The 25,086-nt window shown below is 41.9% G+C and overlaps 1 protein-coding gene across 4 annotated transcripts in view; it reads right to left on the bottom strand.

Annotated features, from left to right (window-relative positions):
• Positions 1 to 25,086, bottom strand: part of UBE2H (ubiquitin conjugating enzyme E2 H) — a 62,881-nt gene that overhangs the window by 22,471 nt on the left and 15,324 nt on the right. For 3 of the 4 annotated variants that reach the window (XR_010917438.1, XR_010917437.1, XM_067535001.1), the window contains exons 2-3: positions 10,092 to 10,168; positions 9,199 to 9,273 (exon numbers count right to left, since the gene is read on the bottom strand). Coding sequence is in view for 2 of the 4 variants with exons in the window: in XM_067535001.1 (XP_067391102.1) it covers positions 9,199 to 9,273; positions 10,092 to 10,168 (152 nt within the window). In the remaining 2 variants the exon portion in view is untranslated. The remainder of the gene's footprint in view (positions 1 to 9,198; positions 9,274 to 10,091; positions 10,169 to 25,086) is intronic. The other variant, XM_067535002.1, reaches the window with a different exon arrangement.

Genomic DNA, 25,086 nt, shown 5'->3' with positions numbered 1-25,086 from the left:
ACATGTACTATGGTAGCATGTAATCAATCTCTGACACCTTGCAAGGATGCTCTTCTGAATGGATTATTCACAGCAGTGTGCCACAAGGAGACTTCTTTAAGCTGACAGCAAGGACAGTTTCTGGAGGCAGTGGTCAGCCAAGTAAGAAGTGGCTATGAATAGCCCAAAGGTAGGTTCAACGTACTGGCAGTGCTTGCTCACAATCAGATACTACCTTCTCTGGGATATATTCTTCCTTAGAGGCAGAACAAGAATACCAAGATGACTAGTTGTTATCTCTAAAGGCATCTGTCCTGTTCCTTCCTGATGAGCTGGAGTCAAAAGCTCTCTCCTTTGAAAAGAAAAAAGAAAAACTTGTGGTGCCAAGTCTCAGAGCCCAGGTCAACTGACAGGCTTGGGCTGCAGGGCTAAAAACAGCTATGTAGATGTTCCTGCCTGGGCTGACGCCTGGGCTCCAAGACTTGGAGGGGGAGGGGTGAGGTGCGAGGTCTCGAAGCCCAGGCTCCAGCCCAAGCGGGAACATCTACACCACTATTTTTAGCCCCACAGCCTGAACCCTGCAAGCCTGCATCTATTGATCCCAGGCTCTGAGACTTGGTACCATGGCTTTTTCTTTCCAGTGTAAACATACCTTTGGCATTGAACCCCACAGATTGTTTGAGACAGCTTGTCCTGACTGCATCAGGGCCTCTTGTCCACCTCCTCAGGTGGAATGACTGCTTTGGTACTGGAAATACAGTAGTGCAGGACGAAGAATCAACAGGAACATGGATTGGAAGCTGTTTCACTATCCCTTCCATCACTGCAATTGCACAAACTACCTGCGATGCTGGCCTGCAGCAGCTGGGACATTCTTACACCAGTCAGTACTTCCCTTCCGTATCAGGAACTGGCTGCATTCCACCATGTATTGCCTCAAAGGGCAGTCAATTGCTTATCTGGGCTCAAAGTACAGTCAGCTTGCTGGTAGGTTGTGAGAGAGGTCCCATGAAGCTTTTTCTGATGCCTAGCACAACCCTTTAACAAGCGCAGGGATAGGTAGCCTTGCTGAGGTACACAGGACAAAAAAAGGGCAAACAGTACGTTTCAACTTTCAGCATCATCTCTTCCCTCTTGGCAAGAAAGTAACCTTATGGGACTGAACACCACCAGGAATAAAGCAATGCCACCTTTAAAAGGAGCTCAGACCATTTCAGTGGAACCTAGCAGAAGTGTAGCCAGGTTGCATCCATCACTTGTTTTTGGATTCAACCTTACACCTCCTCCTCATCCTGGTCCCCATGTGGGTACTCATCTCATAAGTCAAGGCCAGCTGGACTTTTTAACCTCATTCCTGCCTGAACAATCATGGCAGCAGATTCACATCTATCTTACGTAAAGAGCCTCTGTTACTGCAGTGCCACATGAACGGCCGAATGCCGTAACCAGATTAGGTATGAGCTGGCCATTCCTGACCCATTATCTCAGCGCAGTAGTTGACATGCAAATCGTCATAAAGCAGCTGTGATTTGAGCGTTCTGTTCGAGTGAGTGTTGTAATTATTCAGTCAGGCTATAGCACAGCTCTGTGGTTGTACTCTTGCCTCTGCACCAAGATGCAGTGGGTTGAGATACCACACAATGATTTGCTGGGACCACTGCCTCGCACGCTGATCAATACGGTCTCAGTTTCCTTGTGCTCCCCCATCTGTTGTCTCGTCTTATACTTGAGTGTAAGCTCCTTGGGGCAGGAACCATCTTTCTGTGCTGTGTTTGTACAGCGCCTAGCACAATGGGATCCTGGATGCTACCACAGTACAAATAATAATGGACTTGGGTTTGTATACAATGCTGTGTGACAGAGTCCCCCAAAACAGGGCTCTGAAACCACTCGGGACGCAGCCAGCCAGGACTCTAGTGCTTCGGAGTCTGCTCTCGGGTCTCCACACACCCGTGCAGCTGCCTCCCGACTCTGGCCCCGCAGCGTTAAGCACCCCTGCTCTGCCTGAGTTCCCCCTATGAGACCTCCTGGCCGGGATTCTGAGGAGCCCTACATGCCCTCAAAGGGGCCATACACCCCGCCTTGCAGTCAGAAGCAATTCATAGCCAGCGTGGAAGTCAGAAGGGTTTAATAGTTCTCAGGATCACAGTGTAGACCGATTTAGTTAGCAGCTTACTTAGAAGTTACAGCAGCGACCACCCAGAGAGCCCCCCTTCTTGGGCCCCAATCCCCCTGAGCCCTCACAGGGGACTGCCTCTTCCACCCAGCCACTCACAGACCCATCCCTTTGCCCCTCTCCAGTCCTTTGTCTCCTTCCCAGGTAAAGTGGCCACTCCTCCTGGTCTCCAACTGCTATAACCTGTTGCAGCTGGCTGACTCAGGAGGACAAAGGGGTCTGGTTGGCAGACATGTGGCTGGGGAAGATCCTTCTGCCCTCCAGTGGCCTCTGCAACGATCACACACCCATTTCCCAGTACCAAATCACCGGAGTAACATATGGGGGAAACTGAGGCACAACAGCACTCAGAGAAAACCCCAAAAATACCTTGTGCATTGCTCTGCATTAGATAATCTCTTCCTCTTGCCAACGAAAATTATAAATTAAGGTTCTTTTAAGGAGTCTCAGGTTAAGAGATTATTCAGCATATTAACGAATCATATCAGACAAATAGTGCTGTAAACGGTGCACCACCTTAGCACAGAGGCATTCATTACACCACAGTAGAGGTCCTGGAATCTGGTACGCCAACTCCAGACCACAAACCTATTTTTGTACAGGCTTTGACTGTTTGTTTACCTCTAAGTACTTTAAACTAAATGTGAAATGTGCTTTATAACACCAAAATCACTAACAAAACAGCTTGGGACAGTTTACATTGCAAACATCACAAGTAATGTAAACTGTCCCACAGCTATTTTTACTTATTACAGTACTTTGCATGTTTGTAGCATTTTAATACAGTATCTTAGATACTTCTGCAACATTATACCTCCAATCTCTGATGTATAAATAGATGGGGAAACTCAGCCAGAGAGGTTAAATGACTTGCCCATAGTCACGGCAAAACAGTGGCTGAGCTGTGATCTCAGGACTCCCAGTCTTGGGTTAATCATTAGATAGTCCCTTTCCTAATTGGAAGGGACTATTCAATAATTTAACTAAAACAAAGTGTTAAAGAGCAGAGTCTAGAAAATCTAGCAAAACCTGCAGAACTGCCACATTGGGAATTGTGCCAACAGTCCATTCACCTTATTGCTTAGGTAGACCGTCACATGACACACAGGCTTCAGTGACTGGCACAAGAGATATTGTGAATCTGTGCCAAGTCATGCTGAAAGCAGCTTCTACATTTTGTCAGCCTGTTTCCATTCCCTGACTGTGGCATGGAATCTGTATCAAGTGTTCAGTATGTGTCAACAGAACAGAAGGGAGGAGTGGACGCATATTGCCTTTTGGCATTTCATCCTTCCCTTTATACAAAGCATAGCTTATTTGGAGGAACGGGCATTTTCAAGTTTCTTCTATGTTAGAGTAAGAATTGGTATATATGTGGAAAGCAAATTCATAATGATCAGGGGTGATAAGTGACGCATGAAATTTTAAGTACTCAATTGTAAGGCAATCCAGCTAGGAGCTGGAAGTAAAAATAGAAGTTGCAGTTAAAAAAAAAAAAAATGAGCTCAGTCTAGGAGAGATCAGGTGTGTTGCCAAGTACTGTACTATTAAGTAGCTACCACATTTCACACCAGAGGTGGCTGCACTGATCCCTATATATAGGGATGGCTGCACTGATCCCTATATATAGCCGGTAGTTTACTTTGGGAAGAAAGGTGCTATATAAATGCAAGATACTGTAGCTAAATTAGACTAGCCACAGAACTGGAGGAGAAACAAGGACTTGAGGTATGACTATATGGAAGTTATTTTGAGATATAATTATGGTCTTTTGGAATATTGTGCACACTTCTTTTATAGTCAAAACACTGCAGAGAAAAGATTACAAAAAGGAATCAAAGTGATTCCAGCAATATTCAGAAGCTTCTAGACACCAAAACAGGAGTTCAGGTTCCTAGGTTTCCATTTCTTCTACAAGCAATTGGCAACATCACTTTAACATCCGAGCAGGGAAGGAAATACACGTCTTGGGTACAGGTGTTTGTGGTATCAAGGAAAGAGACCCATTAAATCCTAATCTCACCGTGTTTGGAAGCTTATGAATAGATAATTACTTATGCTTTTACATTTACACAAAGTATTCTCAGGATTTGGGATCCTGAAACAGTACATTTAAAAACATTTCACAATTTTTAAAAACAGGAAGAAACTAAAAAATGTTTCCCCGAAGATATCAAATCCTAAAGGAAAAAATGAAAGGCCAACAGGGTATTTCAAATAGTAAACAGCTGAAAACAGATCACCCACTGGAGACAGAGAAGGAACCAACTTCTAAACAAGTCAGACAGAGCTTGGGTTTTTTACAAATGGGCAGGGGGTGGAATTATTAAACCAATGGCCAAGGGCACTAATAAAAAAAAAAGCAGCTTAAACAATTTTCAAAAGGCAACATGACAAATTTCTAGCAAAATCAGTCACTTTTTAAAAAATATAGTAAGTTTGAGAGTTGTCTGAATTGGGTGGATTTAATTTAACACCCAAACCCAGTATTTTAGTGGCAGTGTGGAAATTTGCTTTGTTTCTCCACATGTGAAGCCTCAAGATCAGAGTCACAGCTGGACACCAGGATGTGCACGCTCGCTGTTAGGCTTATACGCATGCATTCTAAAAGGAAATGCCAATTTCCGATAAAAAAATTCACTTGCTTTGAAAGAAAAATCAGAACTTGCATCAAGACTATTTTGAGCCTGATAGCTTCGGTGAGTTATCTGACAGGCACAAAGACAACATGAATATGCATAGTCAGAAGTAGGTGGCAGATACTCACAGGCCAAGATAATGAAAGTTGTAAATGCATTAGTAAAGACAACTTCCATTTCTATAGCTCCTTTCATGCAGGGCAAGCCCAGGATGCTTTATAACTATAAATGGGACGCACTTGGGAGAGCACCACCTCTGGGGTGAGGCGTTATTTAACAAAGTGTAATGTTAAAGCTGAGTAAGACACGAAGTAATTCCTTCTACACAATGACCACAACTGGAAAGCAGCCATGACGAGGGCTAATACTTCTCCTGCAAGAAGTGCCATATAATCTTCAAACACAGGCAGGCGGGATTTCAGCTTTAAGTCTATTCTGAAAGACATTCTTCAGCAGCACAGAGTCACTGGTACTTGACTAGAGCACTGGTTCAGTACAAAAATCAAAAAGAGCAACATCTATGAATTATCTGCACCAATTCTTGAAGCATCTGGATTTTCCATTGAGATTCATCATCTGGGTATTAACCAGGTCCAACCCGTTTAACAAACTGAACAAAATTATTTGTTACACTTCTCTAAGGAGAGCACAACGTTGAAGCTCCAAATAGTCTGGTGAGTCAAATTCTTGTGTACCTTGCACTTTGTGCCATGTTGGGATAAAAGGTGGTTTCTAAAAAGTTGGAAACTGCCTATTGGAGTCCACTTTCAGCACAGGAAGGACCAAACACTTCATGAAGAGCACTTTGGAACACTCAATACACTCCCCAAACCACTATGCTGCTTTGTTACCCAAAAAAAAAGTGTTATGTTCAAGTTCACATTAAAGATTTCTAAACCTCGAATGGACTATACGCAAGTTCTTCCAGACCACTAGAGAGAAACAGGGAAAGCTGCAAAAAGAGCACTCGTCTTAAAGTTTTAACATACAAGATATAATTTATTATTAATTAGAAAAGGGAACTTAGTTTGATAGTTGTATTTTACATGATTTACTGACTTACGCAGACAATTTACACTGCCTTCTGTGTGCAACTGGTGCAGTGGAATCCGTATCCCTAGTGCTGTAATGTATGCAGTGACTAATCTTCTTGTGCCTGCCCTAGAGTCTCATGTCATCTGTTTCTCGGAATCACCATTATAATGAAGTTGTCTTGCCTTTTCTCCTTTCAGTACAGATCAATAAATTACTTAGACCAAACCCGAGAAGAATCTTGCCAGTTAAACCATATTCATTAACCGCCCCAAATATTCATTAACTGCCCCAAACTCTAGTGATCCTGGGCTTGTGGGGGGCAACTGTGTCTTCAATCTCTTGCCTCATGGGAACTGAAGAGTATCATTAGCTGAACAGCACACAACCCAGTCGTAGCTTACTGCTGCATTTCCTCTGACTCTCCTACTCACAAGCCTCCTTCAAACCTGGCACAGCTTCTAGTTGAGGATGACTGGACACAACTCCTCCAAAGCCTCCACGCCTGCACCAGGTAGATTGGTTACTAGAGAAAGACTTGAGGTACTTTCTCCCTCTCTTCACAAGAGCATTATGTTGAGATTTTGCTGTCCCTGTAGAGAAGGGCCAAAAGTTCACCCAGCTCTGGCTCTAGCCTATAAGCCAGACTAAGGTGGCAGAAGTAAAAGGGTGGCAGAAATGTAAGTCAAAGAAAATACAAACCTCCTCCCTCTTGCGGCTGCCTTACTGCCTCCACTGGATACCAGTGTCTTCCATACTCTGCCCCAGCAGTCACTGCCCAATTCCACTTCCAGCTCCCAGAAGTTCCTGTGCTGAGCAGCTGATGGGAATTCAGCTCCCTGTGCCAGGTCGGAGACTAAACCAAACAGAGCTATCTTAGCAGTCACCAGTTACCTAGGGAGATTGTGGAAGCTCCAGCACTGGAGGTGTTTAAGAACAGGTTAGTCAGATACCTATCAGGGATGGTTTAAGTAATACTTAGCCCTGCAACAGTGCAGGGGACTTGACTAGGTGACCTATCCGGGTCCCTTCCATTTCTATGGTTTATTCAGCCTGGAGACTTAGCTCAATGCTACTCCATCCAGGAGGTTGCTAGCCCCCTCCACCTGCTAGCAGCCTTCTCTCAAGATGAGAAGATGAACACCAGAGCAGCAGCCAGACTCTTCAATGGGGGAGAGGCGCTTTGACAGTCACAAGTGGGTATTTGTGAGGCAGAGTACGAGTGCAAGGGGGCATCTGGTGAGGTAAGAATGGAAAACAGACACTGACATCAAGGCAATGAACAACAAACCTACAATCAAACATGCTTGATTTACCAGCAAAAAGATGTTCTAATTGTAAGCTCCGCTATTCAGTCTCTGATCCCAGGTTGTTTTCTACCTTTCATAGCACAACCAGGATTAAAAGGTTCTCCAGGAGAAATTATGTCCTCAACAACACCAGTGCAACCTCACTATCTTCAAATGTGATTGATTGGAACATAGCAAACAACTGATGTACAAGGAATAGAATCTGGCTTAGTCTTAGCTGTGTAGGCTCTGCTGGGCTCATGGGAGCAAACTTATTTTTGCTTCTAAGTCAGCAGCATGACTTCAAACACACACAAGGAGCAGATCGGTTGAGTGAGTTTTCAGAGCAGAATTGCACTTTGGCACTAAACTTTTTATCAATGTGTTAAACTAAATAAGCCAGGCAGGGGTTGTGTGCTTACTGCAATTTGTCTAAGCAGCCTCTCATTCACATCTAAGATTGCTGGCATGGTTATGCACTATACTTATAGTTTGCAAACTGATACACTCGTTTATGGGGGCTGGGAATCTGATTTGATGCAAAACTGATTTTATAGCATACTTTTGACTCTTATGTGCTTCTCAGAGAGACAGGCCCAACCTGAACAGTTTACAATTGAAAAGATATGACTGTGGGATGGACAGTGAAAGGAAGGTCAAGGGTTGTAGCACAAGATTATGTGGTTATTCAGGTTAGACACACATCTTGGGGGCTCATAAGAATTTTTTTTTTTATAAAAGTAAGATAAAGATACAAGATGGGGATACAATGATACTATCTACACAATGGCATAGTTAATACAAGGGATGGACAGATTAGTTTGCAGGCAAGCAGCAAAGATTTTAAATAGAACATAGTGTCCATGTAAGAATATTTTAAGTAATCAGCAAATAGCCACTGACTTCAACTCAGGATGTTGGGATTGGAAGGGACCCATCTAGTCCAACTCACTTTGTCAAGTTTCCATATCAATTTTCCTCAAGCTGTTCTCAGTTCTTTAGATGGAAGACTCCTCAAAATACTTCAGTGGATTGAACTACAAGTATGCCCTTTCAATGGGAAACTGCCAAGTCACTCCTTGAGTTAGCAGCACTTATTTCATAACCCAAGAAAGGGATGTTGAAACCTCATCATGTAGCTGTACTTGCTTCAGTTTTTCAAACACCACTAGATAATTTTTATTCATCATTTTCAAACTATTGGAGGAGTTTAAAAGAATACTGAAATTAGATCACCACTATTCAAGACCGAAAGACACGATGGATATGTCCTAAAAGAAGAACTCTGGCTTACCAAGATACTGATTTGTTCAGTATGAACATGGATAATTACTACTTCAGCCAAATGGGCACGAACCAATTTTATAGTGTTGCTACTATTGTGACCATACAGCAGCTGAGTCCTATATTGTTTCACATACTACAAGAACATTGTTGTTAGTAAAACCAAGGTGATTAGTAAAACCAGTTTTCAGCTTCTGCATTTCAGGCCTCCAATTCATGCTGCTGGAAAGAAGATCACGGACAGCCTACTTCTGAATTTGGGGTCAACCCAAGAATGTACATTACAGTATAAAGAGCACATAGACCACAGTATATGTTAATGAATAATTCTATCTAGATAACTGTGAGTGCACCCCCGTGTATTCACTATAACATCTGAGCTCCTCAAACATTAATGAATTTATCTTTACAGTCCTGTGAGATAGGAAAGTATCCCCATTTTTCTAGATGGGGAACAGACAGTAACTTGCCCAATGCACACAGGAAAGTCTGTAGCTCACTCAGGAACTGAATCCAGACTTCCTGAATTCCAGTCCAGTAATTTAACTACAAGACCATCCTTTTATGTTTTAATGTTAATATTAGGATTTATGCTTTAATGTTAAGGTTATCAGAAACCTGCAGAAGGCCTCTGACTTCAGTCAAATCACTGAATAAAAATCAGTGAAATAAAGTAAAAAAAAGTTATAGCAGTAACTGCTGGTATAACTTAATTTATGAAAATGCTATAAAATAGTACTTAGCATCTCTACAACATAAGCAACCAGATAGACTTAGATTGGAAGTGATGATTGGTTACCTATAGATGGGGATTTGAAAGGGTATTTATCAGGAAGGTCCACTCTAACTTTCCACACTCCACCTTCATATGGTGCTGCAATCAAAGAAAAATGCAGGTGTTAGACATACTGCAGAACTCTGGCTAGAATAAAAGCACAATGTCTTTAAGTAAAAAAGACCTGGAAAAATAATCATTTGGAATAAGCCCTCATGTCAAACCTCCTTCCTTTGACACAGAACACAGACAGACAGTAATGGCCTTTCGCCCAAGATGTGAAGGGCCTTAGTTTCTACCGAGGCACTGATTTTAACTGATATTACATTAGTTTTCAGCAGAAACGCCCAAGTGTCTTATTCAGACCATAAAAGTTAAAATAATCTACTTACTTTGAGACACGTTACTAATTTAAGACATTAGAGATCCAGCAAGAGAGCTAATTCATTCAGAAAACCCATTTTTGCCTTCAATCTTGTTTACAAGCACTTAAAATTCAACCGATGGACAAGATTTTCCCAGATGCAGAGCACCAGAAGTGGTGGCGCTCAGGACCTTTGAAATTTAAGCCCTATTTTAAGGTAATGCCGTCACTCTGCACAGCAGTCAAAACTACCAACCTGCCATTCTGTTATGAGAGAGGATGTTTATCCAATATTAAGGTTTGAAATTCAGCTCCCCTGTCTGTCTTCCCCTACCATCAGCTGGGAAAATTGGATAGATTGTGGTAAAGATGCAACTTAAGTGCAATGACATGTCTTGACCTCTTGCTCCAATTTTCAGATTCCAAATTTGCTGGGGGCTCCCAGTAACTACAGATGAACAACCAACGTGGTACTTGGCCATTTGTTTCTGTTCTTCCTGAAGCCATCATGAAGTATTTTGACTATGAAAAAATCATAAGGACACATACTTACTTCCTTGTGGTCCATAAAACTTCACTACAAATTCATTGAGTCCTCCTAGGATTGTGACTTCATGTTTGCTCTCAATACTGATGTGTTAAGTAAAGGAAAATGTTAAGTCTAGGTGACAACATATTAACGCAGACAGTCATGACACTTCCTGGAAACTTGCACACTGACAGTCTAAAACTTAAAATTCAGAGTATCTTTACAGACATGAAATGTAATAGCCTTGAAATATATTTGAACAATCCATTAACGGATGTCAGTTCCACAAGTGTTAGGGGGAGCTCCCCTGCCTCTGCATCCACCTCCCCATGTTAAGTAGAACAAAGTAACCGTCTCATATTTTTCTCTTTAATATTGGGGTGGTAACAGTGTTCAGAACTTGAAAACTCCAGAAAACTCTCTGCTGAGTAGGGGAAGAGAGAGACCATTGCTCTGTTTCTGCAGAATCTATGCTTTTATTAAACTCTTGTCAGCACCACTCTAGTGACTGGTATTGAAGGGGAATTAAAGTTTAGAAACAATGGTAGCTCAGGTGTGAAAGGATGAAAGCTTCATTGCACCTGCCCACAGTAAAGTCACTGAACCATAGAGACACCCTGGATGGGGGAAAGCCATGATGTAAAGACAACCTCTTTTCCCCACTCAAATCCCATGTCCAATTTCCCATGTCTCCTCTATGACAAATACAAGTCCTGGTGCATTCAATTCTACTTGGCTGCCTTTAGTGCTGTCAGATGGCCTCCCACTGAAAGAATGCAAATTATGGCAATCTAATGTTAATTTGATTTTCAATGCCAAGAAAACAGAGGTCTCTAGAGAGATGGCAGAGGGACTGATTAAGATGTGCTGGTACAATACTAAAAGAGAACTATTTTTAAACATTAAGTTACATTAACTTAAAAAAATCAAGGCAGCCAGTGCTTTGTGGAGAAGGGAATACAGCATTGAAAGGTAAACGCTTTGGATTCAGTAACAAGTTAAAACAATTAACAGTGATGTTTCAGTTTCCTAGTCTGCTGAAGTATTCCAATATAAATCAGTATTAATGGACTGTGAATATTACCCAACAGCAAATATATTTAATCAATAATTTTAATACATGAGTTATTAGGGAGGCATCAGGAGAACGAACAATCGGGGAACCCAACTTCTACTCCCACATGAATTTCAACTAGTTACTTATGTACCTGAAATACTGCCCCATTTTACAAATGGGAATCCATCATTACAAAGCACTTTCAAAGCCTTTGATGAGAAGAGCTAAGCCATTATAAGGTCAATGCTATAAGGGTCGAAACATTCCTTCAGACTAAAGGGAATGCATGACGAAGAGAATTTCCACTTTTACCAGCAAGATTCTCCAGGCTGTCCTCCAAAAGCTCCCAGCACCACCAATACACAGGAAGCTTTTCTACTCAACAGTATGTTAAAATATAAATATTTATGCTGGCACCTTTTCATCTTCAAGGCAATGTGCAAACAATCTTCCATACATCCCTATGAAATAAGTAAACCCGTTTTATTGATTGGTTCAAATCAAGTTAGCAAACTTACCAACAGCAACTGAGTAAGAGAGTTCGGACGAGAATTAGGTACTTCCCAAGCTCCCAGCTCAATGCTCCGTCCACCAGACCACATGCTGTTAAATCTATTTCTTTTGGAACAGTCACCCTCAGCATCAAAAATATTCTATTAAGAGTTGCTATTGTAACTGGAAGTGATAAGTCAATCTTAAAAGGATTGTTAGGGCAGGAGGAAAACATGGTTTTCAGATGACACTTGAAAGGTCAGAGTGGTAAATAACGTAGGACAAGTCTTGTAATAGTTCCTATGATAAAGTAGCAGGAAGACTCACTTCGGGCGGCTAATATTGCTGTATCATTAGCTCAGAAACATTGGCATGCAAAATTCTGATGGCAAGCTAATAGGAATTCGTATTAAGGGACAACTGTCAGCTTATTTTCATTTTTGGTCTATATTGAGAGAGAGATTCCACCACCATTTTCCAGAAAAATGGCTGCTGCAGCTCAGCACTTATACACTGAGATAAGCTTCATGGATAAGAAGGAATCCCTCGGCATAAACATGAACTATAGGTGTGGAAGTTTGGGCCTTTATATGAATCTGCCCTTGTGAAGCATGAGAGTAAAATATTCACATTAAAAGAGTATATTAACATTTATTCAACTTCGCAAGTCCATTTAAACACAAGTGGATCTCGTTAAGACTAATCAAACACCAGTTAGTAAGACAATCCTGTGAGTCTGACTCTAGGACCAAAACTTTTGAAGCATCTGTTGTACACAAACTTATTTTGCAAGTCGATACTGACCACAAATTTTTTATTTTGTTTATTTTGTTTTAAACTTACGCTACATAGTTATGCCAACTCCTACAGTGGGGATCTGCAAAGGCAGCATCATGACGAAGTCATCTCCTATTTTACTAAGTAACAAGTCAGACATCCTACATGACTTAAAAATAAACCCAGGTCCCTTGAAGAGATTTCATTTTGTTTCCACTAGTCCCAGAGATCTTTTTGCCCTTGTTGGTTTCAGTGTCTTATCTAGAGAAGAGATTTTGATTTTTTGTCATATTTAAGTTAGTAAAAATTCAGCAGAATGTAGCAAAACCCTGGATTCAGTTCAGGTTTCTGTTTGTAATAGATAAGAGTTTCAAAAGCTTTAGTTCAAGACTGAAAAAAGTGGAGAGGAGACTACGTCCTGAAGATACATAATTATCCTTGTCTGAGACTACTTGAGAATTTTAACAATTAAGTGTTGAAAAACTATAATTGACGATCTGGAAAACAAGCTTGTTTAGAAATATCAGCTATGAAGAGATTGCAAAAGAGAAACAGGGAGGGTATTTTTGTTGCAACTGGTTACAAACTCCTGTACAGTGAGTTAAAGCATGCCATAAGTGCCAGGGCCAACAGAGGGTTTTTTTAATATATAGGTTTTATGTATATAATATATAAAGTCATATATGTGTGTGTGTTCGCATACACACATTACAGTAACACCCAGAATTCCAATCAGGATCAGGGTTCTATTGTTCAGAGTGCTGTACAAAGTCAGACAGTTCCTGCCCTGAAGAGGCAGTAAATTCAGATTGCTGAAACATTTCAAAATTGGCACAAGTCTGAATTCAGATTTTGGGATTCCAGTCCCTCCTTGGCAGCCCAACACATGATTGCTGGAAATTTAAGAATCAATGCTCCTCACCCCATTCCTATTTATATGATAACACCTTTCTGCAACTGCTATGGATGGGTGACAGGTGTTTTACATTTTGGATGACTGCAAGGAACACACCACTTGGTCTACTTTTTAAAAAGATCAGTAGGACATCTCAGCTATTTAGGGGATAAGTCAACATCGCATCTCACTATCTGCATATTTAACAATGGAGGATACTTTCAGATATGATTAGTATTTATATGGTACTTTCATCTGCAAAGAGCATAACAAGTGGTAAGCATTGTGAAAGGCCAGGACCTCATGAAAGGCCAACCACACTGGCTGTTTCTGGTGCAGGAACCAGTACTCAGCTCATTAAGAAACAGGAATTCACACCTCTTTTGGTGCCATTAGGATTATGCACACAAAGTTTTGCAACATGATTACCATTCTCACTTCAAAAAACTGAGAATATGTTTTAAATGATCTGCAAAGAAAAAACAATTGAGTTTTGCTCTGAGGGACATATTACAAAGGTTTCTCCTAAAAAAAGTTTGTAAACCCTAAATATCAAGAATGTCAAGTCTTACCCTCTCTGACTAAAATTCTTTCCCTTTAATCAATCATGTTTCACTTCCTTTATGCTTGTGATAGAAAGGTTACTTACCTTGTAACTGTTGTTCTTCGAGATGTGTTTCTCATGTCCAGTCCCAATTAGTGTGTGTGCACGCCACATGCACCGGTCCCGGAACACTTTCCTCTAGTGGTACCCGTGCAAGCTGGCTCTAGCGGTGCGCACAGGTGCCCGCATATAGGCACCACTGGTTCCCCGCCCTCCCCTCACCGCCCCCCCCAGTTCCTTCTTGCTGAAACTCCAACTGAGGGGAAGGAAGGCAGGTGTGGAATGGACATGAGCAACACATCTCGAAGAACAACAGTTACAAGGTAAGTAACCGTTCTTTCTTCTCCGAGAGCTTGCTTATGTCCGTTCCCAATTTAGGTGACTCACCAGCAGCGTCTCCAGAGGTGGGCAGGAGTTCATGGACATGGCACTTGAAGCACCGCTCTACCGAAGCCAGCATCGTCCCAAGTTTGCTGCATCAAGGCATAGTGGGACACGAAGGCTGCCCTGCAGATGTCCAGTATGGGGACATGTGCTTGGAAGGCCGCAGATGACACCTGCGCTCTCGTTGAGTGGGCTGTCAAGGACACCGAAGGCACAACTCCAGCCTGCTCATAACAGGCTCGGATGCAGGCCATGATCCACTTTGAAATACACAGCGGGGAAACCGGCAGACCCTTCATCAGGTCCGCAACCGCCACGAAAAGCTGTGTAGAATAACAGAAAGGCTTAGTCCTGTTGATGTAAAATGCCAGGCCCCTCTCACATCAAGAGAGTGCAGACACCTCTCCACACTGGAGCTGTGCAGTTTGGGGCAAAAGACAGGTAGGAAAATCTCCTGATTCAGGTGAAAATGGGAGACCACTTTAGGTAAAAAAGCCAGGTGTGGGCATAGCTGGACCGTGTCCTTATAAAATACCATGTAGAGTGGTTCTGATGTTAATGCCCTGATCTCTGACACTCGCCTGGCAGACGTGAGAGAGACCAGGAAGGTGACCTTCCAGGACAGGTACGTGAGGGAGCATGAGTTCATGGGTTCAAAAGATGGTCTGGTGAGCCTAGATAGGACCAAGTTCAAATTCCACTGAGGGTCAGGGTCCCTTATCGGCAGGAAAAGCCTCTCCAGTCCTTTGAGAAACCTAGTCATTTCATGTGAAAACACTGTTCTACCTTCCACCAAAGGGTGGAAAGCAGATATGGCGCCAAATGTACCTTGATTGACAAAAAAAGCCAATCCCTCGTTTCAGATGGAGCAGAGACACCAGAGTCGGTCGCCCAGCAGGTGAAGCGCTTCCACTTAGCCCTGTAGGCCAATCTGGTCAATGGCTTCCTGCTTTCCAGGAGTATGAGCTGAACCTGGGTTGAGGTCTGCTTCTCCTGGCTCAGCCATGGAGCATCCAAGCCATCAGATGGAGGGAGGCCAGTTCCAGGCAGAGCAAGTGACCTTGATCTTGGGACAGGAGATCCGGGCGCAGCAGCAGGGTCCAATGCCTGGGTCCCACCATCTTTACAAGTATCCCAAACCAATGCTGACGGGGTCACGCCAGCACTACAAGGATGACCCGAGTCTTGTCTCTCTTCACTTTCAGGAGGACTTTGTGGAGCAAAGGTATCGGCGGGAAGACATACTGGAGGCTCCCTGACCAGGAGAGGAGAAAGGCATCGGTGATGGAGCCTGTACTGAGGCCCTGATGGGAACAGAAGCGACGGCATGTCCTCTTGGCTCTGGTGGCAAAGAGGTCCACGAAGAGATTGCCCCACCTTCGGAAATGCGAGCCGCCACCTCCGGATGGAGGGACTACTCGTGGTGAGAGCAGAAGGACCTGCTGAGATGGTCTGCCAAAGAGTTGACAACCCCTGGGAGGTGAACTGCTATTGGGTTAATATTGTGACTGATGCAAAAGTCCCAGAAGTGCATGGCCTTCACATAGGGCAGGGGATTGGGCCCCCCCTTGTCTTGTCAATATAATACACAGAGGCTGTATTGTCCGTGAGAATCTGTACCACCTTGTTGGCAAGATGTGGTAGAAAATTGGCACAGGATAGACGAATTACCCTGAGTTCTTTGATATTGATGCATAACCCCAGCTCCCGAGGTCCACGTGCCTTGGGTCTTCAGGGAACCGATGTAACTCCGCATCCCAGGTCCGAGGCATCGGAGACCAGAGTTACTGATGGCTGTGATGCCTCGTAGGGCATTCCTGAGAGGACGTGACCCCGGACTCAAGTATTTTGGTAAGTATTTTTGGAGAGACCGTGAGTATCCTGTTCAGGTGGTATCGAACTGGAGAATACCCCAGCTTGGTTGTAACCATAGTAGAGATAGGGCTTAGATGGCTATACAAAAGTGCCCTCTGAGATGGGCAAAAGGGGATTTAGGACAGTGGAGTGAACTGCAGTTTCTGAAAAGGGACCACTCTGGAATGAAGTGTGGTGTCTGTCTTGCATTATTGAGCTGATATTGGGGAATCCAGGAGAAGTTATCAGTACAAGCTTGCTACCTCACATCAGTAGGCAAAAACATTTGAACTACTACGGAACACATTAGAGCTACAGTTTTGCTATGCTGTTCATACAGCCTATCTTAGTCCTTTCACCTCGGTCAGATTGCATTGCCAGAGAGGCTCATGGCAGCCACAAGAGCCATGAAGTCACACCACACAATCAACTTGAGTTTGTTACATGAATTGTTGAAAGTTAATCTGAGGGAAACTGAAATTACACCTAGAAGAAACCAAAACCTGATCTGAGATTATTATAGAAAAGTCCACCAGTAAACAGAGTTTACAGGGCCATATAAACTATCTCCAAACTCGATCATTAAACTCAATTTGTGGTGTTAAAGCATTTATCAAGTTAAACGCCACATCTTTACCAAAGTGATTTTGCACATTTCAATTTTTCCAATAAAGTGAGTCAACTTAAAATTCACACTTGTAAAATAGAAGGTCAAATGTTTTAAACAAGTAACATTTACTGTAACTGTTACAGAAAAATGGTTTTTCAATTTTATTTTGGTCATTGCCTCTGTTCATGAGGCTCTTCCCACACACACAGCAACCCAACAGACATGCATTAGAGAAGGAGAGATGGAAGTGTGATTGTAAAATTGCAAAATATAGTCAGACAGCCCAGGAAAAGATATGGTACCTGAGACTATTTTTTAAACTGACTAGATTTCAAACTGGCAATGAGCTATAACAAAGTTGGCAAAAACAGTCGTCAGTTTAGTTTTTGGTCAGATGGGGAGGGGGGGGAGGGGGGGAGAGAGGGGAGGATTGTTTTGTTTTAAAACAAAAGCATCTCTCTAAGGAACAGACTGGAAACAATTTTTAGACCACCTAAGATACACATTTCTAAAATGTGACTTTTCTGCCAGAAGCCTTTTCAGATTTTACAGGAGTCAATTAATGTGTTCTCTGCTCTAAGTAACCTACACTACCATTTAGGAATTGTGATCAGGCTTAACAACCTCAACTACGACAGCTAAATAAAAGCTGAGATTAATACAATTTAACTTACATTTATTCTTGGATTGTAAACTCTTTGGGGCAGGAGTATTCTGTGTTCACAATAATCTATAGTACTACATAAACAACTAACAGTTGAGCTATGAGAAAAAGTCAAGAAAAAATAGGGATGTCCCCCTGTGGAAAACCCTAGTCAAAAAAGTCATTTTTGCTAATATTTTTCCATAGAAATTCAAATCTTTGGGCTGAAAACTGGAAGTGTGTCAGGAAAGTTGAAAAAATACTTTGTTTCAAGCACAGTCAATCTGAATCATATAATTTAGTTTGTTGAACCACATCAAAACCTTGCACTGCAGGGCAGTGTGGCATTAAACTGTGTCCAGCTGCGTTGCCTCATGGGAGTTGCAGTTCGGGTGTCTCATGCCCCCATTCTCCCCTACGGGCCAGGCTCTTTTGCTAGACTACCTCCTATGACACATCACAATCTGTCCTCTGCATGACTTGTTGTGGTGCATCATGGCAGATACAAGAAATGCCCCATTGTTCTCTATATGCTCTATCTTACAGTTTTGTATTACTGCTCATCATCAAAATATCTGTGCACTTTCCAGATAAAATAGATTGGGACTTTGCTATTCCAAGCACACTTTTTTGGAGTCTCTGGCCCTTCTCAGTTTGAGGATAGGATATGGTCTGCATTTGTTTGAGCAGCAACAAAATGCTTCACTGCTTGATTCAGAATTCCTGGATTTGTTAGCCAAAGCCCAGGGACGCTGGTTATCAGCCCCGGCCCTCACTCGGAAGCAACTCTGCAACAAAAATATTTAAGAACACATTAGATTTTTCTACAGCATGACTGTATACGATAGAAGACAAACTACATTACAAAGAATTAAGTCAGTGATTAAAAAAAGTTCCCTTGACCTTAACTAACCTGTTGAAAAGTCAGGGCCTGGTTGAAATAAGCTTTTCTCATTGTAGCCATTAATGCCAAATTTGAAGTAATGCATGACATACTACAAGAGTTATGGGTGTTAGTTTCAGGGTGGATCATATTCCAGCACCTGCTAATTTCAGTTCCTTTCAAGCCACTTTGGTGGAACTACATTCTTTCAAAGTAAATTTGTTTCTGCTTCTCCTTGAATTTCTAAGACTATACTCAGTTAATTTTTTGTAAGTTCAGCAAAACTGCTTCCTATTTTAACTGGTTCACTGACAGGTAATAAGGAGGAAAATTAAGATAACACTGATTTGGGGATGTCAATCTCCCTTCTCCCCACTACCAAAACACAGGGGTTTATACAGATGACTGCCAATTAAGTTATTTTGATTGTTAAAGTGCCTATTTGATGTAGCAGCATCTAGGAACTTTATGTTCAGGGGTTTAAGAGACAACTACATCCCTTCCCTGATATTAACAGTGTTTTGAAAACAGATTTTTAGATAATTCTGGCCCTTTTTTTTGCTTCTTTATGGTGTATAAAGAAGTCTGAAAGGCCTAAAAGATTTTCCTGCTTGCTCTTTAGCTGAAAAATATAAGAAATGAAAAGTGTGGTCTGTCCCTTAATATTGTTAAAGGATATTTTGGGACATAAGATGTTTATTGGAAACTAACACACCTCAACTGGCGTTTTCCAATCTTTAACAAAGATGTCCTTTCTCCCAAGTGTTCATTTGGCATCAAAGCTAAACAGGAGTTCCACAAAACTTCAAATAATGTCCCCCTCCCCCCCACACACTTAATTCCTCATCTTACAGCCTCTTATGTCATAATTTTGTTAGCTCTCTCCAGTCACCAGAGAATTCCTGGGTAGACAACACATGAATTTCTAATACAGAAAACAGAGCAAGAAAAGAAATAGATTCAAGGATAAACATGTATCAGGCCTTCTTTATACAACAGAGATGCAAGAGGGCACAAGCCCAATTTTTCTTCTTTTCAGGTCACCTTTAACCCAAAACCTGATAAGAGTTCTGAGGAGCTATACAATTATTTTATATTCCTACAAGTGACTGCATTCTGGTTTTGCTTAAAAGAATTATATATAAATGTGCTTAGGACTCCATCATTTTTGGAGACAGATCTCTCAGTTTTTAAAATAAAAAAAAAATGCAGACACTTATTAGAAACAAACTGCTCGTCTGCTATCACTCTATAAAGCAACCACATCCGTCACTCCAGCATATTCAATACCTTTCCAATGTGCATTCTTAAATAGCTTTTGAGATGGGAAGCTTTTAAGATTGGAAGCTGCAGACAGACAAGATTCACAATATAACAGAGTTTTTTCCATTGCCTCATTTTCTCAATCAACTCAACTATCAGTATTTATAAGGACATTTCTCTCATTCAGTTTCTAGTTTGTTACACCAACATTTGGTCTGAAAGCTTAGAATCATAGAAGGTTAGGTTTGGAAGGGACCTCAGGAGGTCATTTAGTCCAACTCCCTGCGCCAACTCCAACTAAATCATCCCAGCCAGGGCTTTGTCAAGTCGGGCCTTTAAAACCTCTAAAGACGGAGATTCCACCACCTCCCTAGGTAACCCATTGCAGTGCTTCACCACTTTCCTAGTGAAAAACATTTTCCTAATATCCAACCTAGACCTCCCCCACTGCAACTTGAGACCATTGCTCCTTGTTCTGTCATCTGCCACCACTGAGAACAGCCTAGCTCCATCCTCCGTGGAACCCTCCCCTCAGGTAGTTGAAGAATGAGGGGGGATTTGATAGCAGCCTTTTTTTCTGCAGACTAAACAAGCCTAATTCCCTCAGCCTCTCCTCATAAGTCACATGCTCCAGCCCCCTAATCATTTTTGTTGCCCTCCACTGGATTCTTTCCAATTTGTCCACATCCTTTCTGTAGTGGGGGGTCCAAAACTGGACACGATACTCCAGATGAGGCCTCACCAGTGCCAAATAGAGGGGAATAATCACTTGCCTCGATCTGCTGGCAATGCTCCTACTAATTCAGCTCAATATGCTGCTAGCCTTCTTGGCAATAAGGGCACACTGTTGACTCATATCCAGCTTCCTGTCCATTATAACCCCCAGGTCCTTTTCTGCAGAACTGCTGCCTAGCCAGTCAGTCCCCAGTCTGTAGCAGTGTATGGGATTCTTCCGTACTAAGTGCAGGACTCTGCACTTGTTCTTGTTGCACCTCATCAGATTTCTTTTGGCCCAATCCTCAAATTTGTCTAGGTCACTGTCTCCTATCCCTACTCTCCAGTGTATCTTCCACACCCCCCAGCTTAGTGTCATCTGCAAACTTGCTGAGGGTGCAATCCACCCCATTCTCCAGATCATTAATAAAGATGTTGAACAAAACCAGCCCCAGCACCGACCCCTGGGGCACTCCACTTATAAGCAGCTGCCAACTAGACATCGAGCCGTTGATCACTACCTGTTGAGCCCAATGATCTAATCAGCTTTCTATCCATTTTATAGTCCATTCATCCAACCCACGTCTTTAACTTGCTGATAAGAATACTGTGGAAGACCATATCAAAAGCTTTGTAAAAGTCACATTATATCACATGCACTGCTTTCCCCACATCCATAGAGCCAGTCATCTCATCATAGAAGGTAATCAGGTTGGTCAGGCCAAAAGTCAAAATGGCTTCGTTTACGTATCACTCTTGAACAAACACTAATATATTCAAGTTTTCAGGGTTACATACATGGTAGTTACATATCATTTTCTATCCATGAAGCTAAATATATACCCAAGAAAGCTATGCCATGTTTTCAGCTAATAGTCAAACCATCTGCAAGAAAAGAGTTCACTTGTTTATTGTCCCAGGGAGATTTTAGTAACTCAGTCTGGTGTTATGACTATATTTCCCATTAGCTATTCATCTTGTAATTCAACCCATGTTAATAGATATAGTTCCAAAGAGTTAATACCAGGAGACCAGCTAAAGGCAAGTATTTAAAAGACACCTAAAACAGCCTTTTGGAAAATTAAAAAAATCCAGAGGGGTTGAACACTATCAGGTTTTTCCTAAGGAAGTTTTCATTAAGACAAAAGGTCCACTGCTGTATTCAAGAGGTAGAGATTTTAAACAAATGCTGACTCAGTCTCAAAGTCTAGAAGTGACATTAGCTTACCGCTGCAACAGAAAGACAAACATTAAAGATCATTAAAATAAAGTTGCCAAAGAAGAAAGCTAAAAAGTATTTTGGACTTTGTTTATAGAAAGGAATATACCAGTACAGAAATTTCACAAGTCATTAACAATGCCTAGTCAAATCTAAACAATGCTCATAGCATTGTCCAGTGCTTTCCAGTACGTAGCATGTTTTAGCACCAGAATGAGAGCAGTATTGTGATTATTCAAGCTCTAATCCATACAATGGCACTTTACTTGCAGACTAGATTTTCACAAGTCAATAACAAAACAGCTGCATCAGAACAAACTTAGCAAGACATTCTGTGTGGCGCAAACACTCCTGCTTTCCCTTTGGCCCTGACACTAAGCCTCCACAAATGATACATAGCCAAGTCTCAATCTTAGTATCTCACAGGAAGGCAGAGGAGAGGCTCCCTTTAAAAACTAAATTTGGCCATGTTGGAGGCAACATGCTGCCACATGGGCAGTGGCTGAGGAAAGAAATAGATATGTAGTTTATCACCTCTTTCAACAAGATCGTCAACCATTAGTGAAGCAGTACGGAGTGCCATCTCCTCATTTGGATGTCTGCTGCCGTTCCATGTGAAACACATCAGACCGGGCCTTGTGAATGGACTGGGGAGAGGAGGGAGGCGGGGATTTCAGGAGTTCACTGTTCTTGGACAAGTTATTGGAATGACACCTTCCAACCAAGGATCCTAAAGTGCTTTACAATTACTGATGAATTAAGCTTTAGCACTCTTAATAGGAAGTATTGTCCACATTTCAAGGGGGGAGGCAGGGGAACTGGGACAAAGGATTTAAGTGACTTACCCAAAGTCACATAAGTTTGTGCAGATGCAGGAGAGAAGCCAGGCTCTCTGGACTACCAATCCTGTGCGTTAGCTACCAGACCTAGTTCCTGGTATATCAGATCAGGCTTTACTTAGCCCCCTACTCCTCCTTCCCAATTCCCTAGTGAAAGGCACATAATTTGTCTGAAGATAGAGTTCTAGGGATTTTTATAAATTAACCATTTAAATTTATGTCCACACATTTCCAATAGCCAGAGGGAGAAAGTTCACCCTAAGGTTTCCTAAACGGGAACAATACTCAGCATTTCTGTTCTACACATCAAAAGAACAGCCTCAGTTTAATAACTTATCTTCGTAACTAAATTGTGCATACATCAAGGTAATTTAATCTGCACTATCAACAGCAATGACAGCGTAAAGGAATTTCCTTGCCTGGACCCCCCAGCCATTCTGTTTGAGTTTTGTACTCTAGTTAACTCTTCTGGAGGGCGAGGGAAAGGAATACTGCTTAATTAGAACAATTGGTTGACTAACAAAAATAGGAAGATTATTCCTTGATATCTTATCTTTGGGTCAATATTAAACCTGGAACAAATCACACCATTGTATTTGCTCCGAAATCTAATTAAAGTGAATTTTAATCTTCTATCGCACAGTTGCCTTCATTGTAAGTGGCTTCCTATCAATGAGTTTGAATTCCTCCTTCTCCAGAGATGAGCTGAAAGCAGAAATGTAAACGACAACATCAAAGTAAGAGGCCTACTGATGAATTTACACCAGATGTTATGAATTACAGGTGACCTCACATAGATCTGGTAACAATTTCAAAGATAAGCATTTATTACAGCTGTCAGTAATAAATCAAAATTATAAACAAACCTGACACCTTTAACAATGTTTACTAATGAAGTACAGAAACTTAACCAGCGTGGTGCTGCAAATAAACACAATCTCTCCAATATTCAACTACGTTTAAACAGGAGATAGAATGGGGGATGCACTGGCATAATAGCTAAGTTGTTTCAATTTCCTAATCATAAAATAGTTAAGCAACCATTCCAAGCCATGTGATCCAGAACACATTCGCATTTACTGAACTCTTTCACTCAACTTCCATATCTACACATCTCTCCATTAAAGCCATCAATATGGCAGTCAGGTGAGAAGAAAAAAAGAATTAGAAAGCAGGGAGGTAGAAGTGCTTTTCTCCTTAAAATTATTTCACATTAATGAGAAAATTGTTTTCTTCAATTTCCCTGAAGTGCAAAAGAAATGTTTCCATAAAAACCAACAGGCTTCAATGCCAACCTAGAGGGTCACCTACAGAGTGAGAAGAATTCCCTTTTTGCCCTCTGCAGAGTCTGCCAACAAATATCCTGTGATTTAGAAATTGGACAGACCAACTCATTTCAGAAGATACCAGGCCTTCCTCAATCACAACTAATTACTGGCTTGAATCCAGCCCAGGTTAAAGAGGTAGAAAGTACCATATGCTATTACTAATTCACTGAACCATTCAACCCCCACCCATTTTGTACAAAATGTCATTTTAGTACTTTTATAAACATTGTCCAGGGTGTGTTAATATGCAACATACCAGCACTATGTGGAAATCCAGAAGCACTTGTAGACTCATGCGTCTCAGTGAGTGCAATGCACACGGAAACTTTTGTCTTACATATGCAAATATTAGACTAGTCTGGGCAAATCAAATAAAATGTGTACTGGAGAGCTGAGGGACTGGGATATGGAGCCTCACACCTCTAGCATGTCTATTTGAGTTTAGCCCAGATCAGTAGTGAGCTGTCTACTAAATGACAGTTCTGTGGATTATGTGGAAGAAATACTAATCTCAATCAGTTCTTAGTGGCAGAGTGTCTACATCCCAATTTTACCATATCGATTGGTGACCCGGTCAGTAGTCTCAGACGGCAGCAAGAACTAAAGAGGGCATGGAGACTGGTTACCAGCTCATGCCTAGATAGGACCCCTCTTAGTCAGCAATGCAAACTTCTCTATCATAATTTCCATCCTATACCTACCCTGTGGATAAAGAGGACTTAATTTGGTGTTCATGCAAGGTGCCATGGAGAATAAAGTGTGTGTATAGGTGGGAAGTTGGCTAAAAGCTACAAAGCCATAATGGCCAAAACATGCAAGCCTATTACTGTACTGCCTGGGTGAGACCATGCTCCGGCACCACACCAACTTGTTGCCTTCCTCCTTGGAGAAGATCATCTCTACAATAAGTTCCAAGCAGCAAGACGACAAACCTTTAATATGCTGGCATCAAAGCCCTGGACTGGTGGCCATTTTATGTGCAACTGCCTGGTCACAACAGACTCCCAACAATTATTACCATGGCTGCAGGTGCTTGGTATCACAGCAGTGTGAAACAGGATCCATTTTCTAATGGTGACTATGCTGAGGCTTCTACAGATCACAGAAACTTTATGCAGAACCGTAGAGGATGCAAGACAGGACTCTCAGAAAATGACACTTTGCAGGACTAATGAAACTGCCCCTCTGATAGCAACAGCTGAGAAGTCAATGTCTTGGGAAGCATGTAGAGTCACATGGGAGAATTTGGAACAACTGCTGTTAAGACACTTAGAATATGTCTATTTTGACAATGTTTTTTAATACAAGTACAAAAGTCTGAGAACTTTGACTATGCCCTAAATATACTGGGAAGAATCCTTGCACATAAGATTTATGAAAGGGAATTTCACCCTTCCAGTGAAGGCCTAGGTCTTGTTTAAGAAGATTACGGAGTGAGTGTTACCACCTTTATCTTT

Source organism: Emydura macquarii, unplaced genomic scaffold (assembly GCF_026122565.2).
Source record: "Emydura macquarii macquarii isolate MOO-44397 ecotype Brisbane River unplaced genomic scaffold, CSIRO-AGI_Emac_v2 contig_3470, whole genome shotgun sequence".
Classification (NCBI taxonomy): Eukaryota; Metazoa; Chordata; order Testudines; family Chelidae; genus Emydura; species Emydura macquarii.
This window is presented reverse-complemented; position numbering and strand designations above follow the sequence as displayed.